This window comes from Styela clava, chromosome 1 (genome assembly GCF_964204865.1).
Source record: "Styela clava chromosome 1, kaStyClav1.hap1.2, whole genome shotgun sequence".
Lineage (NCBI taxonomy): Eukaryota > Metazoa > Chordata > Ascidiacea > Stolidobranchia > Styelidae > Styela > Styela clava.
Window position 1 is genome coordinate 66,343 of NC_135250.1, and position 19,362 is coordinate 85,704.

Sequence of the window (19,362 nt, forward strand, 5' to 3'; positions counted from 1 at the left end):
TTAAACCAGCGTATAATCATTGAATTCACTTAGGCATTCAACAGTTTTGTTTGTATCAGTGACAAATTTTGGTTTCTGTTTCTGGCTACGTGATGGATAAAATAACTTGTAAGTTGGTCAAATCTATAAGAAAAATGATGGTCGGATTTTCAGTTGTTATTTACCGGTTCTAAGCCAGAGTCTCAAGCCTTCCTTCAGCTTTTCGTTAACGATGGGATAGAAATTATGAAATATGAAGGAGACGAAGGCATATTATTGCAGTCAATTAGGAGTTCCACAAGCTTCCGATAAAACTTCGAGGCAAACCTGCGACCCAAAGTCTTGTAACGTTAAAGTCACGTGATCCAGTCAGAGTGCATACTAGTTGATACATTTCGCAAAAGATAGTTTGAGTGCAGTTTGGTGTACATCAACCATTATTTCCTGTTTTGTTGACATAAGATAATAAGCTTTTTATATAAATAATGGCGTTAACTCCATTCAATGATTTCTGGTCTTCACGTCGAAGATTTCGTGATCCTCTTTGGGATGTAGGTATGACGTCACGAGATCTAATGGGATCTCCTGATTTGATGGCGTCATCTTCATCACGTGACTGGATGACTCCATACACTGGAAGGAGAAGAGACATTGTGCCGTTTGGACATAGAAGCGAACAATTCTTCGAAATGGAACGAAAATTTGAAGAGATGGTTCGAAGAGTCGATTCCAGGTATGAATCTGTTCTCGATTCTTTTATGGGGGAATATGATTAAACTGAAGAAAAACAAATGTCAATGCTTTTTATAAATTATCCCTTTGTTGCTCTTTTAATACCATGTTGTGAATTTTGAGATATTATTACTGCATTCACGTGCCATCATCGACGAAGGGATTTTTAACGCTAAAGATGTAAAGTGGTTGAGCAAGCGTCACTAACTGTAAGACTGACGTAATGGTTAGTCAGACCTAGGCACGAGTTTACCGTTTTGTTTTTGTTAACCGATGCTGAAAAACGTTGTCAATTGTTTCAAATTGAGTGGAAATGGAATGGCCAAAGCTACTTATTTTCAGGTTCTCTGGAATTCTTTCGCTTCTTGACGACGAAGAGTTCTTCGGAAGACAACAAGTTGAAGTCGAACATGAAGGCAAGCAAGAAGGTATGTTCACAACTTGCTGATATCGGCGGAGTGTTCAAGTATTTGTTGCGATTGATATGGCCAAGATTGTTCAAGTGATTCCATTTAGTATCCCAACCACGGTGTTTTAACGGGGTCAACTCACAAAACACCAAATACTTTTTTACAACTACACGAAATGGATTAACATATTTTTATTTATACATTTTCAGTAATCACGCCAAAAGCAAAGGATTTTTCTCTAAAAGTCGACGTTCAAGACTTCCGCCCGGAAGAAGTAAAGGTCAAAGTTCAAGGAGGTCAGGTGTTTGTTCACGCAAAACGTGAAAATAAAAATGAAGACGACGGAATGTATGCTTATAGTTTCAGGTAAGCCGAGAATGATACTAACCTTTGCCATGCATGGACCGTACATACGGCGCATATCATTAACACGATTTATCAATGACGTCAATCACTTGGCAAGTACCAGGAATTGGCTGTCGGATACTCCATCTTCCATAATTTCTCCAATCGTTTGCACGGATTGTCTTATAGCACATAAAAGGGACCTCCTGAAGTATGCGCACCAAGATGGCGCACAACCTGAACTCTGGTTGTCTATCAGGTTAGGGTTCAGGTTATGCGACATCTTGGTGCTCATACTTCAGGAGTACCCATAAAAGATATTTATCAAATTTGATAGTTTTAAATATATATTTACTGATAGTTTTGCATCTTGCAGCTTTCAATAAGATTACTCGGAAAAACGGTCACTTTCGCTCATTGAGAGATGGCAATATATTCAAAAATCACAGTTCTGTGAGGCCAATCGAAGACTTTCTCGTTGTCGCCTTCTATGAGTGGGGACAAAATAATTTTCACTTCTATCTGTGATAATGGAGTTACTGAATCATAAATTTTTTTCCCAGTATATAATTATCAACCGTGATGGGCGTTTATTTCATTCCCTAAAGCAAGAAAGACTATTAACGGATAAGTGGTCGTTTGTCTGGGGTTGAGTGTTATTCATGACAAAAACTTTATCCGTGATTTTACCCAAACTTTCTATTATACCCATTAATACGATTCGTTTTTTTTTGCAGAGAGTTCAAGCGTGCATTCACTCTTCCGCAGGGTGTCGACGCAGAGAAGCTGACATCCTCTCTAACAAACGCTGGAGTTTTACAAATCGACGCCCCAACGAAAGTATGCTCTGCTCCTGCGATAGAAGCATCAAGAACCGGTCCTGTACCTGTCAGTGTTGAACACGCTGATAAATAGTTAATCTGTTTCTTGAATAGATTTGCCGGCTATTGTTGCCAGCTCCTTCACAATATCGACGTGCTATCTGCTATTTTAAATGTCATTAATTCAAATGTAGTAATAGTGAGAAATATGTAAATCGTTTCATGTAGTAATAAATGAGAATATGAAGTCATCCTGGATATTTTGATTTTGGATTGTTTTTATCACGGAAGAGTTGAGCAGTATTTTATATTTCGTCATCAATAAATATATATCGTTCGGTTAATTTTTCCAACTTCAGTATTGCAAATATATCGATTTTCAAATATTGAAAACAATTTATGTTGATATCGGTTGAAAATTGAGTGAGACACAGATATTTAGCAATGAACATTATTGTAGCAGCCCGGTATATTTTCATACAAGACACTTTTCTTATAAACAACAACCAATGACTACTACTTTGTTGTTATTCTAATCACGAGTAGGCTTGCACGTAATTTACAGATTTACGGAATTATTTCGAGTTACGGAAGGGAAGTTACGAATTACGTAAAGTCGTAATTATTGGTCGAGCGCTTTCGCGATTGAAACGAGCTCTCTTCAAAGCAGTCGATTGGAAAAAATGAAAGTTTAAAAAGTAGAAGAAGTTAGAGCTTCGGTATTTGCAGCCGTTTTTCTCTCTTATGCCAATACGTCACCGTGATAATTAATGTCTCGCTTATCAAACAGCAATATGACGACGGAAGAGAAATTGCGTAATGAACCAACGCAACTTCGTCTTTTAGGCATCGGTAAAGCGATTGAGACGGCAGAGAAACAACAATATGACGGGATTTCCCGCGATCCGGTAAAAATTAGCAATATGACAACAATATGACGGGATTTCCCGCGATCCGGTGAAAATCCTTTGCGGACCGTTGACGGTCCGCGGACCGGCGGTTGGGAACCACTGTTTTAGAATACCTAAATCGAATCCAGAATCCTATTCTATTTTTATAGTTACCCGTATTTAAATAGTGGGATTTCTCCACCACAATGCATGATTAAAATTTAAAAAAAAGCTAAATTGTAGCCTAAATGTTTAATGTATAACTATCTTTGTGCAGTATTTAATTGAAAATGTCCTGATCATTGGATTATATTTAACCAAGGCAACAAGATTTAAGAATTTCGACGATCGTTTTTTTGTTTTTAACAGTTCAATATTCTCAATTTAACTACTATCAAATATCAAGTATGAGCCAGTGTGTTTATTCTGTGCGAGAACCATTTTCAATTACAAAACCTTGATGTTCTGTTACCGGATTTATCGTTTTATATCAGTCCGGACTTGTCCTTGCTCAATATATTTTCCACAATACCTCTCAATATTTCGGCCAAATATGATTAACTGTCTTTACCAAATGCGGCAACTTATTTTGATTCTTGAATACCACCGACACTCGACCAAATTTGTGTCAATCTTGGCCGATAGGATCGTCGACTTGAGTTAGAAAAATAGGTTAATTTTTTCGTGAGTGCAAAATAAATGTCACAATATGCATTTTTTTGCGATATAACTTTGTATTTTCGGAAAAGCCATGTCATATGGTATTTGAATTATGCGCAAATAATTAATATTTGATCTAAATTTGTCGCAAATAATGTTACAATATTTAGGCCGCGAAATGGTTTAATGTGAAATGAAGCATGGTAATCGGAATAACGTCAATAAGTCGGCATCAATAATTATTATAAAATGCTGACTAGGTATTTAAAGACGAATAATGTTAAAAACGGTGCAATAACAAGTCTTCGTCGCAAGGCAAGCGCAAGTATAATCAAACGAGAGAATACGCTCGTCGTGGCATTGATAAATTGGAAACCCGACATTTTTTTTAATACGATTTTAAAAAAGTCAACTATCGTTTCATAAATATCGGTATACCAGTGTCGGTAATGATAAAATTGATCGCATGAAATTGGGACGGTTAATTTGCGAAGGTGATAAAGGAAATCGCAGCTAGCACAAAAGATAAAAATCAGAATAAAATTAATTTGAATTCACTCTTGTCTTAACATCTGTCGCCGGCGTGTAGTACTGCCAGGAATATGAAAACCCAAACTCGATGTCCCAATCGAAAATGAAGTGGATTCAATTGGTTGCTATGATAGGTTTAAATGTGTGAAAAAATATTGCAATTACGGGGTCATTACGTAATCGATTTGGCCGTAATTACGGAATTGATTTTTGTCAATTACGTGCAAGCCTAATCACGAGCTTCGTATATATTGGCTGATTCACCGGAAAACAACAGTAATTAAATGAGTTTTTATTATTTCGCGGACCCGCAGCATAAATATATAATTAAGAAGCAGAGTTATACGTCGCTATTTCGTGATGTCACTTCTCCATCAGTCTCAATTTTCATTTCAATTCCTGCGTCACTGCTAACGTCATCATCGCTTTCTTCGTGGATGACGTCACCCTCAAATATGGGATGCCTCTTGATGTAGTTCTCAGCGACCGTCAGGTTTGATCGGGAACGTTTCAAACTGAACTTGCAACAACTGACTTGAGAAGGCGAACGCTGTGGAAATAGAAAATTGCTATCGGTTACATTTACGTATGACACGAAAAAGCGACTCGCGATTAGTGAAACAAAATTAACAACTTTGCACTATGAGATCTCGAATGTGAACCAATAAAAGTGGATACCTTCAGTGATCCGGCATCTTCCGCAGACAGCAATGGTGAAGGCGACATCGATATTTGTGAAGGTGTAACGTCGCGAGCATGCTTACGTAATAGAACCTTGGACCGTTGTCCCGCATCAATCTCATTATCCATCGCAACCTCATATATCATGCTCTTAACTCTCCTGATCGCTTGCGGCCTGAAAGTTATTTTAAAACATAAGATTTTATAGGCATGCATTTGTGTTCACCTAGTACGAGGGATGTTGCCAGCAAACATCGATACCTGCGGACTCTTGGGAAGACAAGACATATTCAAGAAACCTTTCTATTGTACATAGCCTATCCTCTGATTGTACCGGATTTCTTCGCTTTTACGGGTGTCTTGTTTGAATGGGATCCCTGTGGTAATCCTGACTTCCACGAAGACTGAAACTTACTTGAATTTTGCGACAGGACTGTTCCGCCCATCTGAGCTTGTTGTTTGTGACGACATAGTTCTTTCTTTTTCGTTTCCGGCCGCAGGAATCGGGAGGTTCGTGACGTCAGAAAACGCTGATTTCTTGGAGAGAACTAGAAACAAATGGACAGAGTAAAGAATAGTATGTTATAATAATTAATATTCGCCGCGTACTTCTCTTTATATCTTCATACTCTTGTATATCTGCAAACTGCAGACTTCCGTCATCATCTGAATTCTCCATCGTGAAATCAATCTCACTCTCCGGAAGGAAATACGCTCCTTCTCTGTCATAGATGACGTCACTACCCATGTCATCTTCGATGTCATCGAGACTCGTCGAACTGCTTCCGGGAGAACTTGACCAAGCAGGACAAAACTCAGATTCTGCGTCACTTGCATCGGCATCTGATTCTATGGCATCATCCATGGCAACAGGCGGTTTCGGAGCGATAGTAACTAAAACACATTCGTTTTGATATTATTTAACAGTTGCAGGTTTTATTAAACGTTAGGTGGCGCAAGTTGATGTCATGTCCAAATTATATTAATGGCGGTTTAGATGTTTGATATGTCATCTCCTGAGGTTGGCCAAACTATGAACAAGTATACGCGACCATGTGAGTTCTATAGTCTATTTACTATATTTCATAGGCGGATAGTATCTGATGGGTGATGTACGCAATTACCCAATGTTTTATCTGTAAAGTGATTCTTACCTTTTCCGATTGGTGAGAAACTGTCGCGACTGGTTGAGGCAGATTCTACGAATTCCTGGAAATTTGGAAGAATGATAATGAATGCCGATTGATTTGCGCAAATATCTATTTGTCTATCGACGTCTTCCGACATACCCATACTTTGGGACTTTGACAACGAGAATTAGAATAAATAGCGAAAGCAATAATAACAACATGCTGTGTATTAGTTATGTATGGTTGGACAAAATGGCGGTCTGTCGCGCATCGATAACCAGGTTTCCGCGCACTGTTACTGACAGCCACGCAGGCTGATCACAAGTTTTATCGCCCTTTAAAATAAGAATCATCCGCAACAAACCTCATTTCTTCTCCTTAACCTCGACCTTGTAATCAGCGTCTCCAAGTCTTCTCCGAGTTCAACATTCGTCATTCCCTCCAACAAAACATCGAGCGAGCTTCTCTTCTCCGCTGATTTCATGACCTGGTAAAAGCAAGAAGTCTGGTTTAATATAGAATTAGTGGAGGTGTGGAACGGTGGCTCAGTTCCGAGCAATGGGCAGATAAATGTCGGCAAAGCGGCCAATGAGCCATGCAAATTGAACAATCTCAAATCAAGGTCTCAATTATATGACATTTTATTGTTACGTCAAACCTACGTCATTTGGTCTCAATTTCTCATTTCCTTGCTTAGAAGAGTTCACAGAGTTCGAAACTTTCCTTATTTTGTTCCCTTCCGTATCTAGAATGTCTGCCGCGTTTGAACGCTTTTTCATCTTTTCTTTCTCCATGGCTTCAGAGAGTCAGCCGTAATTTTTTGTCAAGTAGCCTAAAACAAACATTTTCAAGCAAAAACTGAACTTGAAGCATTATTTTTCGTTCGCTGCTCTTAAAGCAACGAACAAAGTCAGATTTATAAAATAAACGGAATTAAATAAAACATTGATTATGACGAAACAGACTTTTACTTGAGTGTGACGTCATAAACAAAAAACCGTGTATTGCGAAAACCTATATTTTTTTGGTATTTCGAGGCCTTTACCACAAGTTTTAGCAACACAACACAGTTTCAGTATAGCATCGCTGGTAGGATGATGTATTTACGTGAATAAATGAACAGATACTTACATATTTTGTCTTGATAATACGACTTCAGGCGCTTCAGACGCACGGCAAACGTCTCGGTTCATTCTCAAAGTCCGCCGCCTTAGTCAGTGTGCGATAAATCAACAATGTCGAACCTGAGATATTCCGGATCTACCGAAAAAATAAGTTCTCTACACGTCAGTGGCTACATGTACGAGGCCTTGCCCCCAATGAACATGTGCAGAGGCGTCATAAAATGAAAATACTTATACAGCAGACTGTAAGTAAACACACTGTGAATTCCGGAACATCGTGGACGCAATAACGCGTATTGCAAACGACTAAGACTAAGAGCCGGTTGCGTCCATTTCTACATTATAAAGGGCGCGAGACTTGACAAATTCTAAATAGGGGGCGCGGCTTAAAAAGTTGACGTCACGTTTGGCGTCACAGACAAACACAGTCAGCGTTTTGTAAAAATAAAATTACTCGCCTGGGGATTCCCCTATGATAAAGCAAAGAAAATGCTCGCAAGTCGCGCTATTTTTTTAGAAATGAGCGGTAAAATAGATAACAATTTCCAGTATTCTATCCTTTTCTTCCTTGTGGCCTATGTACTGATTATCCATGGCCAAAGGTTCTGGTCAAATTCAATGACATGTTAATCTATTCAGCTAATTAGCCCAACTTTTAAACATTCGGTGGGTGAATGTTATAGGTTATATTTTCAAGATATTATAATGCTTCAACCAATAGTCATAGAAATGTAAATTTATTTCCCCGGAATGGAACTCTAGCCTTGGGTGACGACTCGGGAGAATAAAATAGCTATGGTTATATGCACCGTTATTCTAGGATATTGAGCAAATTCGATCGCTGAACATTCCACGGGGCCAGACAGTACGTTGAATTGAGGAAAAAGGTTTCACGTGGGATAAGATTCTCTGTTCTATTTCACTGTGAAAAAAGTGCAGCAAAATAAATGAAATGGCCCAATATGAGAGATACATGGTTCGATATCAACTCTTTAGTCCAAAGTAATTTAATTTTAAACGAATCACGACGATCTATAAAGATAACGAATCCTTAACTGAAATTAGTTGATATCGATCACATATCGCCAAACATAAATAATTGGGAATGGCCGAATTTCGTAATCATGTTCGCAAGAAAGTGAAACGTAACTCATTACTGCGGGCATACTCCCAGAACACGGGTTGATAATGTTTGATCATTCACATTTTCATGTTTGATGTGGCGGGGCTTTATAATACACGATAGACCACGAAGTACGTAATTTAGTAATCATGAAGTAGGATGGGGGATTAGCTATGTTCTTTCTTTCTTGGAAGATGAAATATCCAATATGTACTATCCGATTACTCACAGATGTCGCAACTATTAACTGAGCACAGAACTCGAAGTGTTACCGAAAATCATAACTTATGTATCGCGGTGTTTTTGTCTTACTGTATACTCATATTTAATTAAATTGTGTACTCTGCCTTTCTTACGCCAGATACTCGGGCCTGCCTTTCACTCCAAGAGCAAAGAAAGACGTATTAAAGGATTGCGCGATCACAATATGCAAAGATAGGTTTCGCTCTGGGTTAAGGCCTATTTTAGATAAATCCAAAGATGATGTCCCTCATATAACGCGATCTTAGATTTGTTACTTTTTGTTACTTCGATTTATATCTTGGTCTTTTATTAAAACACACAAAGCCTAAAATGAGTCATGTAATATGTTTGGTGAAATGCCGTGGTAATTCTATGTGATATTCTGCTTCAATCCCTTGTCGAAACTGAATACAGAATAAATTCAAATGTATTATGGGCGGGAAAGATAGTTTTTTCCCCGCGTTTTTTTTCATTGTTTATAGTTTTGGTTGCGGAGGAACTGAAACAAATGTTGATAATATAAATAATTATACTGTCTTATATCTTGTGCTCGACTAAAAGGAAAGGTCAGTGGCCACAGTATTGCAGGTAGAGTTCTTGTTTGTCCCTGTATCTATGAATCATACTAGGGCCGTTTATAAACCATGTTCCGAATAGGAGATAGAATTGTATTCGGAATTTTGTCGGAACTTAGTAATCCCTAATATTTTGGGAAAACACAGAAAAACTCTTTTTTGAAACTGCGATAAAAGTCGTGCTTAGTAAAAGCAACCACACCGAAATTTCTATAATTTAACATCCTTTCTACCCACCAACCAAACAGTTGACTTCTTTAGAATACTTCAATTAAAAATTATTCACTTTTATTTATCGCCCATGAAGCTACATCGAAAAACAAACGGCGCAGCCGCAAATATGAAGGAAAGGACCAGTACAGGAGTCTCATTTCTCGCGCGAATGGTCGGAAACGCAGCACATGCATTGGCTTTATCAAAAGTTACAAAGATTAATCGTAGTAAGGGCTCGGTTGTTGCTGGTTGCATATTGAATTACCGAGGGAATTCATTATATCGTCCTAGCTCGTTTAGCCGAGGTTCAGTTGCGACGAAACCTGAAATATTAACTCTTTGTGTCTGCTGTTTCTCAGTAGGTTTGCGGAGCAGTAATAATCACCGCGAATCACATTTCCGGTAACTAACACTTTTAAACTGGCTTTAGTAGTAATGGGTTCAGAGCATCAATCGAGCTATATAGCCTATGCTGTCGTGGCTCGAGGGGCTGGTGTTGGTATTTTATTAGTTTTGTATCTTAGATATGCATGCAATGACTCACGTTGTAGGTCGCAGAATGTTCGATATTTTTAATGTTAATGTTTGAAATACTAATTTAAAATGCATAATACATTCCGTATATATCAATCCGATACATGCGATCTCACCTAATTTATTTATGACATTCAAATATCTTCAGAAAGCTTGCGATGTTCATACTAAATTTATTTCTAAGTTCAACTGGTTTTATATGCTCCTCATCGTATAGAATATCCCAGCAATGTTGTCGGATTGCCTCTTTTCACAAATACGCTTATGATAACTATAAAATCCCACTAACATTTACATGTCAGTGTTTGTCGAAGGCCGATCCTGGTATTCTAAGTTATAAGCTACACTGGTTTCGCAAACACGATACGTAGGTTTTGTTTGCTGACTAAGCAGTAGATGCAAAACATCGACCAGCATGCATGGTTCGCGCATTAGAAACGATATTCATCTCTGGCCGTGTGAAACTGATATATTCGATTGCAAATGTCCACATTCAATTTCCTCGGAGAGTAGAGGTATGTTTGCTGCCCTTGGTGAAAAATTATTCCAAGAGCAATTTTAGTAAGGCCTTAGCAAGGTTTATTATCCATCTGATTTTAATCAGTGAAACATATTCACCGATACGCAAGTTGCTTTTTAAATCACCGGGATGTGCCGGCCATTAATGTGGTCACATCGTATGTTAAATACATTGGGTTCAGACTCCAGCATTGTTCAAAAATAAAAACACTATTTAAATTGAGCTGACTCGATTTGTATGGAGAATTGTAAACGCTTTGTCAGACAAGCCATGAAAGATACTTTGATTCGGCAAGCGGCTTAGTTAGTCATACTCGGTTGTAGTTTGGAACTCGATCAGTTACCCAACCTTGCTATATCACGCGACAAACTATTAACATTTCGTTTCATGCGGAACCGAACGTCGTCCCCAATATAGCCTGAATAAGTTGGAGTTAGGAGTTCATATTCGCGAAATACGAAAATAACTTCGCACCTAAAACAATATTTGCTCCTGCCAATCAGAAAATACCACGATTTTACGTAGGAGAGGTAATACCATACGTCGTACTGATGACAATATTGAGATTGAAGTACCCGATGTAAGACCCCATCAGATCTTCTATTCCTTGGTATAAATGCAAATTGGATGGAAACCAGGGAAATGTAACAGGTGGAAGAGGTTGAAGCTTAGTGACGTCATAATTTTCCCTGATCAGCTGACATTGCATTGACCTGAGCTAGGAGAGACTACAAAACAAATTCTCCGGTTAGGAAAATAACCACAGACATCCACGAGGAATCTAATCCTGGGAATATTTATTGACGCTGTGATAGATAAACATAAATATCACTGGTATATTTGAAATTCAACCACTCAGTTTCTACTTTATATTATCTGATTATGTTAGGCCAAACAGTAAACTGATATGTTTCTAGCGTTTTTCCATCGAAGTTTTAACTTAGTAACTTCATCGGAAGCTATCCGTTTGCGGTAAACTTACCTGTTAATCTACAAGGATTTTCTTATTCGCCCTTTCCCCATTTGTTGAATCACTGAGCTGTTTCCTTGATCACAAAGACCTTAGCTAATGGAATTCTCAACTGTCTTGTTGTTGAGATCCATATGAACTATCGCTCGCCATAATATTCGATATCATTCATCTCTCAGTATTTCATTGTCCGAACGAAAATTCCTGAATTTCACATCGATGTCAGTGATCTTGCTGTGATCAAATTTTATTCAAAAGTAACATCTCATACGCTAACTGCCGATGTGCTCACTGCTGTTATTTAGGTTAGATATTGCCTTCACCGTAGTCGCTTGTAACGGTATTTCACTCTTTTAAGAGAGAGAGATTTTTCTTGGTTTGAGTGAACCAATTAATCAAGAACCGATGTATGTTGGTTAATATAATGGATGCCGATACTTGGTCTAGTGTGACCTAAATTTCATATGGGCAATGTTTGATTCGATATTTAAAGTTGGTGAAATATGACTTGACTAGTTATATTTCCAGCCATTTTGTCATTCGCTATTCTAGGACTTTACGCGGTTTGGGGAAACAACCAAGTTAGATGAATCCCAGAAAAGAACCAAAAAACGTCTATCTCCGTGAATTTGCATTCTCACAATGTTTTGTAATAATTCGAATTCTTTTTATCGTAAACACTTAGAAATAAATACTTCTGCACGTAGCGTAATATTTTACTTTATGAAAAATCATAAAATTTAATCCTATTGTACTACTATTTCTACGGGTTCCATTATATTTGAACCCACGTATATTTGAACCCATGACAATTGCACCTGTATGCTATTGCACCTATGGAATTTTTTTTGTTTCACGGATAGTTAAACCCATACTAACCCTAACTCATGGGTTTTAGCACCCGCATATAGGTTGAACCCGTGGATATACGCATGGGTTCAAATGTACGGTCACCATTTCTACGATATCTGCGTAAGTCGAGGTAGCCAACACAGTAAAATTATCGATTTTTCATTATATATCGTCACGCTAATAACCAAATTGCGTAAGTCATTTTTGGCGATTTTGAGTTTTTTCATAAAATAAGTATTTATGTAATGTTGCGCACCTGTCTGTTAACTCAGATTTTATTTTAAGAATTCCGAAACCCATAAAAATGGAGATTTAGTATGACATGCGCATTTGTGCAATTGTTTCGTCATAATGATTTATCATGGTTACCGAAGGGCTATTGTACCGTCACAAAGGCAAAATAACCTCGGCGAAGTATTTTCGAGTTTTTGCATCTCGGATTCTAGCTTAGCGCGTATTAATTTGTGAATTTATACTACAGTATAGGAAGGCGTGCACTTGTGATATTCACAGTCCGAGTCCAATTCACCTTGGTTGGCTTTTATATTGGGTGCATTGCTGTTTTATTCTTTATATTTAATTTTAGTCTTATTTCGGTGGGTGTGCAGAACGTATTATATTGATGAAATATATATTTTTAAACATAAAAAATAATGTAATTGAAACTGATTAGCTATTTTGGGGATTAGACATTGTAGATACTGAGAATTACATTCGTTTTTGGAATGTTTAGTTTTCAGGACTGGTGCACAGTAAAGTTGCAAAATTGCGTATGTCCCCAAGTCATAGACACATTTCTGTCTATGTCACAGTGCGCATTTATGACATCACTTAACTGCGTCATACGAATTAACTTAAATCCGGCTACGATCAAAAAATTGAACCATGACAAATTATTGACTCTCAGTGGCATAACAATATCATTAGGTAGTTTGTTACGTTTTTCTCAAAACTGCTAAAATATTAGCGTGACGATATTTTCATATTTATGACCAAACAATCTATTTACCGAACTCAACAGCTGATCTGGCTTGCTACCTAGGGGAAGACCCTTCTTTGACTTTTACTCAGCACACTCTGCTTGCTGGTTGCGGTATTCAATGATATATAAAAGATAATATAGGATGGGCAGTCAGTTTGAGCAACGGTCACCTGGAATGAGGTTCTGTGTCTGCTGGGCTTCTGTAGGTAGGCACCGTGGCAAACGCCTGAAACAGTTATTTCATTTGAACGCGTAAACGCCGAGACACATTGATATCGCCTGTTAGATCGTTCTAGTTATCACTCAGCCCTGAGTGTTATAGATAGGGGATTATAAACCGAATAAGAATTATTTTCAAAACAAATTACGTATAATCCTATGCTCGTCTATATCTTGTTCCGATTAATTTTAGATGCATTCAGTCGAGGTGTTGTTTCCTATTCTACATATTGAGTAAAATTTTCTACCTCAAAGCAAGGTCACGTGTACTCAAATGCGAGCAGTAAAGAGGACCTAGCTCACGGCCACGTAAATGTAAAGGACTGCCAAAACTATACAGATAATCTAGACTTGGCAAAGACTAAAAATCGCCTTCTATTTGCTTATTCGATTTCTGTTGCTCATAGATTTCGCTGTTTCATTAATATATTACCCATGCGTATCTTACTATATTTCCACTTTATATTGAAAGATATTATTTACTTTTAACTAATGGTATTTGTCTTACTGAACGTAACTGGAAACGCACAAAGGACTATAAACTTTGAAGAAGAAAATAAAACTACTAGAAAGAAATCCAAATTTCGGTGAGTAATTTTATTCTATTTAGTTCGGCATTTCACCCGACCACAGATCCGGACAATAGATGTTTCCCCAGACACAGGAGAGCAATTCCTTGTTTACTTTCGTAATATTGGCTAATCAGCAAGATGCGAAAAGTAACGTAACAATAGACTTTTCAGTGCCCTCTCAGACAGTTTTGTCACTCGGAGAGATTTTCAGGCATGGCTGTAAACAAAATTTTGTCTTCTTAGGAATTTCAGTTTAATTGCAGTGATAAAAAATTAGTCTAAAATATCTGTGATATACTAGGCTAAACAGGTACTTTTGAATGACAAGTTGTTGAATGTTTTGAATCAAAATGATGGTTTCAAATATACCCCTGTTTATAGGCGCGAACTCGCGAAACCACCAAATAAGCAACAAAAACTTTGCAATGGTAAAGTATAAGAAGAATTTGCCGGGTGCCAAATGTCGGCAAAACATTCATATTCATTCAGCTATTGGCCCGTGTACTGTCACCAATTCTAACGTACTGACACCATAATTATTTATTTGAAGTTCATCATGTAACCGTGTCCTATAACAGAAACAATTTAACAGACGCATCGAACAATCTCTACTGGCTTTTTTCTGACCGAGTTATTGCCAAGAGATGTTTACAAGCCGGCATAGAATCAAGTTTACTGCCGCATCGCCAGGGGGAACTTCAGGGTTCAAGCTGAAATCAGCAAACAGACATTCTATTCCAAGTTATCATTATTGTAGAACAGGCCACACAGGTTGTGTAAGATGATAAAAACTATTTTATTTATCAAAATTAGCTCCACCTATATTCTGGTAAGAGCTATGTTTAGTATCTTGAAATAGAAACCTTCCTTAGTACGTTTACAGAAACAGTAATTTTAGTGCATTTTCCATCACGATGTTTCTTTATTGGACCCACCACAAGGTGATATCTTGCTAGATCTCTAAATACGCAACAATGTGAATTACCGAAAATGTGTTTCTCACAACAAGCAACAACGAGATGGCGCCATTGGGCCATGCAATCATTTTTGCTTTTGTTTAACGAGCAAATACCAAAAGTCTTCACGGTGTGTTGGGCTGAATTAGTCCGGTTTCTGAATGTTGTAAAGGCGTTGCCATGATTGGGTTAATCTCACGGGTTGATGATTTATGTTCGAAAATATGTTTTTCACGTATAATACTGTCACGAGATGTGCTGTAAAACTACCCCGCGGATGAAAATGGGAATTCCCCCCGGGGAGGATCATGATTTATCGTTTATTTGTGAGGACGTGTTAGAATACTCGTAGTCATATTGTGACATCAAAGTCCCGTGTTTATGATTCATAATAGCATGCGGAGGCGCGATTTTCGGTGTGAAAAATAGGGAATTTCCCCAATAAACTTTAACCCCACTATGGCGCCATGAATTTACAACAAATAATTCAAAGCACAATTATAATTTTAACTTATATTTTGAACTGTTTCGTCGCAACAATAGAACAATCAATCCCAATTACAATGAGATAATTTTACTAAGCTATGCGAAACCGTTCTATTACGAGTTCGGGGACTGTCTGTGTTAGCCAAGTGAATATCCCTATGCCCATACGTTTCAGTCCCTTTACACAACTTGATGTAAAAAAGGCGAACAAAGTTAGTTACCTCCATATTGGTACACATACTTCTGGAGTGCCGAATTTTGCAGTGAACGGACCGGTCAGCTGGTCTTGACCACACTGTGTTGGGTCGGCGAGCGTAGAATGGCAGTTTTCGAACACGATTGCGATATTTTGGTTGCATATAAAAACGTAAACAAACTATGGTTTCTTAATATCCACAGAAACGTACAAACGACATTTTTTACCGAACAAACTCTCGAATATTTTCCCAAAATCAACTTCAATCTTTACGTACGTACATGCGGCGTATTGTAGCGTCACAGAGCAAGCAAGCAGGCCGTGAAATGACGCACGCAACTTTCTGAACAAGCATATATGGCTGTAAACAGACGCGTTGGATCAAATTTCGGAAAGTTTGTATTAAGTCACCTGAGCGTCAGGCCGGCGAATTTTTGGTCTAAATGATATCGAACGAGATTTTACGTTTCGATTGGGCAGGTACGATCATTTCATGAAGTAATTTTGCTTAAAAATACAAATAAGGACCATGATCACCAACACCCCTATTTTGCGATCTTGACCAATTGACTCCCAAAAAGCTCTTTTTTTTAACAATTCTCACTTCAAACAATTCTAACAGAACAAATGAGCGCGCGGATGATTCCGGGTCATGTTCGAAGTCATACATAAAACTCTACGCGCTGCTGATCACAAAAAAAACTTTTAAAATACAAAAGGACGAAACGAGAACATCTCGTTAAAAAAATTGGCAGAACTCATGAAATTATGTAGTTTGGGAGAATTTTCTAAGAACCCGATTTAAATTCTCACAACGGCCAACGCCTCACTCAAAAGCATAGAAAGTGGAAGGAGGAAGTTGTGGAAAATGTGATGTGACGTCACAGTTGTTTACTACGACCATGAGTCACGTGATCGAAGTTTCGGTGCTAGGCAACTGAAACAGAGTTATATTCGCATTGTTCGAAGTTGTGAATAGACAGGATTGTAAAGAAGAACAGAGCTGATTCTTCTAATCAGAGGCGACTTGATGATAGACCCACGAAAGTGAATAGCGCTCTACGGCGCTTTCGAAACTATGACGTGAGATTTGGGAGCTTCAGAGTTATGTGCACCAAGATGGCACACAACCTGAACATAGTATGTGTACCAGGTTAGGGTTCAGGTTGTGCGCCATCTTGGTGCTCATACTTCGGAAGCGCTGAGATTTGTTAGGGTTAACTGAGCAACGACTTCAATTTTTCTTTTATTCTATACTACTCCGCCTTGAACAATAATTATTATAATAATATCCTAACCTGATAATCAATTATAGGTTAATGTCAGGTCTTTGCATTTATTTCGGGGAATCCCCGATTTCCTCCCACATAATATTTGCCGACTCAAGCGTGGTTCAATCTAATTGCGCTATCGTGACCAAATATTGACCACGTGACCCGCGTAATCAAAAATAAATAAAGGCGTATGATCAGAGTTTGTTACAAGGAATAAAAATAGTCCACTACGGGACATAACCGTGTTTATCATTTTCTTCGTCTAAACTTGGTCTATGCTGCCCGTTTTATTGCAGAATATATGGGCTACATGAAACGCACGTATCTTAGCGGCGGTCTACAGTCATTTTACTTGATACTACAGTGCAAAATCAAAATGACGTAACGTAAGATTATTTCTTGCGACAAAGATTGCGCCGGTATGTTGTCGTATATTGCTCGGATCAGGCTTGGCCATACATGGCATATTGAAAGAATGAGCCTTCTCACGCAGTGGTTGGATGCAGTATATGCGCTGACTTCTGTTTCATAAAGTAGATAGAAGTATGCCTTCGTGTCTCATCAATATCTCTCTGCAGTGCCCTGGGCAACACATGTGACGTTATGCGAGGACGATATTTCTAACTCATCGCGTATGTTGGGGTATCTATGGCCAAGGCTGGAAAATGAGGGCGACATACAGATGCAATAGTAGGGTGGAATCTGGGTATTCCCCGAAGGGAACTATCATCGTGATTTAAACTCTAAACCCAGGAGAGAAGGATCAGTATTTTGCAGGATTGTTGTGAGGAGGGGCAAGTGCGCTAAACACGCGATCTGGTCAGCTGGCTGAAAAAAAAGTCTGAGTAAATTTTTCATTCCAAAGAACCAACTTTCCGAACAACAGGCTAGTTTTTTAACGCGGTCACGGTTTATTCCGCTCCTTTTAGTACCGTTTATTACCGTGAGTACCGATCGTTGCCAACTTACTGCATGACAGACAGTTTTGTTTTGTCATTGTTACTTTTGATATGCTTCAGTGAGTTAGTGGGAACGGTTGCACGCTTTGCAGTTATCTCAGGAAATGTGTCGTTGCGACATAGAGAAAAGTATATGTAACCCATTGAATATGGTAGGCGCTCAAAATATTAAAATATTCTTATTGGCGTTCCATCGTAGTCTTCCGAAATCGCTTGCGTTGTCAATTTGTAACAAAAACCGCAAAAGAAACCGCATTCAGTATTTCACCACAATATTCTGAGAATGGATAAGCCTGAGACAATATGCCATCAACAGAGTGTAATTGCTGAATTATCACAGAACAAACAAAGTAGGCAGAATTACTGTTTGCTTTTCATATCTTTCGTTTCAATATCGTTCGATCTTTGTTTGCTGATGATTTACTGAAGGCCAGACCATACGAGCGGTTGCAGTGATCGCGGTCGTAGTTTCCAACAACCGAACCCTTGTGGGATGCATATTCAAATACTTTGCCATCCCTCAATTCGTTTGGATTATTCTAATGAAAAAATCATTAGGCGAGAAAATGTAATTCACGCCAAACTGAAACCGTAAACGACACAATTACCACATGTCACGCGAGCAAGCTTCGCCGAGATGTTTTGTTGGAAAATTGTTCGAGATAATTATGTTGCATTTCCACTAACTTTCCAGATAAGTAGCTCTACTACTCTTTCACTAACCTAAACAGATCTTTTTTTCCCTGGTTCAGTAAAGGAATATTCGTCAATTAAACTTGTCGAGTTTTCCGAAATCGCAATGTTCGTTCGATTATAATATTCGATTCGCAATCTACATTGTGTAACTCTCTTTCACAGCCATCTTTCGAACCTTCCATACATACGCCTCGTTCCATACAAAGACCTTGTTTACTCCGACGACTCGACCCAGTCCTGGGGATTTACGCGGGCCCTTATTGAGACGACTGTAGGTAAACAGGCGGTAGTTTTCTATAATTGTGTACGGATTATAATATAAAGAAGAACGCTGCTCGCAAGGTCACTCTGATTTTTGTCTCGTATGTCTGCTGCTACAAATAGTCGGCCAAGAGAGAACCAGTGCATGTTTGTTTGTTTAGTTTTGCTAGAGACTTATCAAGATATATTTGTATCTTAGTATTCTAAACAGATTTAGCGTAGACGCAGCTTGTCCCAATTTTAGTGTGCTATTGAGTCTATTGTTAGTTAGTTTAATATATGTGTGCGGTTACATTTCGTCCATATCAAACGTCATTCGATATTTATTTGCGCCTTCTGCGCTGTCCGATTTCCTTATATCCCTTCCTTTGTTGCTCACCGTTTATTTCTGAGTAAATTTTGTTTTGAAATGTGCATTATTGAATCAT

General features: G+C 38.3%; 2 protein-coding genes across 2 annotated transcripts; one reads left to right on the forward strand and one right to left on the reverse strand.

The window, feature by feature from the left end:
• Positions 1 to 421: 421 nt before the first annotated feature.
• Positions 422 to 2,538, forward strand: LOC120343422 (body wall muscle protein HR-29-like). Its single transcript, XM_039412592.2, has 4 exons — positions 422 to 712; positions 1,054 to 1,139; positions 1,331 to 1,487; positions 2,204 to 2,538. Exons 1-4 carry the CDS (start codon positions 465 to 467, stop codon positions 2,379 to 2,381), a joined length of 669 nt encoding a protein of 222 aa, XP_039268526.1. The 5' UTR covers positions 422 to 464; the 3' UTR covers positions 2,382 to 2,538.
• Positions 2,539 to 4,645: 2,107 nt separating this feature from the next.
• LOC120348232 (uncharacterized) lies at positions 4,646 to 7,089 on the reverse strand. The gene is made up of 7 exons (XM_039418341.2): positions 6,842 to 7,089; positions 6,544 to 6,666; positions 6,204 to 6,258; positions 5,659 to 5,943; positions 5,465 to 5,597; positions 5,047 to 5,224; positions 4,646 to 4,918 (listed from the first exon to the last, which is right to left on the reverse strand). The coding sequence occupies exons 1-7, from the start codon at positions 6,971 to 6,973 to the stop codon at positions 4,709 to 4,711; spliced, it is 1,116 nt and encodes a 371-aa protein (XP_039274275.2). The 5' UTR covers positions 6,974 to 7,089; the 3' UTR covers positions 4,646 to 4,708.
• Positions 7,090 to 19,362: the final 12,273 nt, after the last annotated feature.

Coding starts and splice junctions, on each gene's coding strand:
- LOC120348232 (XM_039418341.2), bottom strand. CDS start 6,973: ATGGAGAAAGAAAAGATGAAAAAGCGTTCAAACGCGGCAGACATTCTA. Junction 6,259..6,543: donor GGTTAAGGAGAAGAAATGAG/GTTTGTTGCGGA, acceptor CCAAATTTCCAG/GAATTCGTAGAATCTGCCTC. Junction 5,225..5,464: donor AGTCCTGTCGCAAAATTCAA/GTAAGTTTCAGT, acceptor AATAACTTTCAG/GCCGCAAGCGATCAGGAGAG.
- LOC120343422 (XM_039412592.2), top strand. CDS start 465: ATGGCGTTAACTCCATTCAATGATTTCTGGTCTTCACGTCGAAGATTT. Junction 713..1,053: donor GTTCGAAGAGTCGATTCCAG/GTATGAATCTGT, acceptor ACTTATTTTCAG/GTTCTCTGGAATTCTTTCGC. Junction 1,140..1,330: donor ACATGAAGGCAAGCAAGAAG/GTATGTTCACAA, acceptor ATACATTTTCAG/TAATCACGCCAAAAGCAAAG.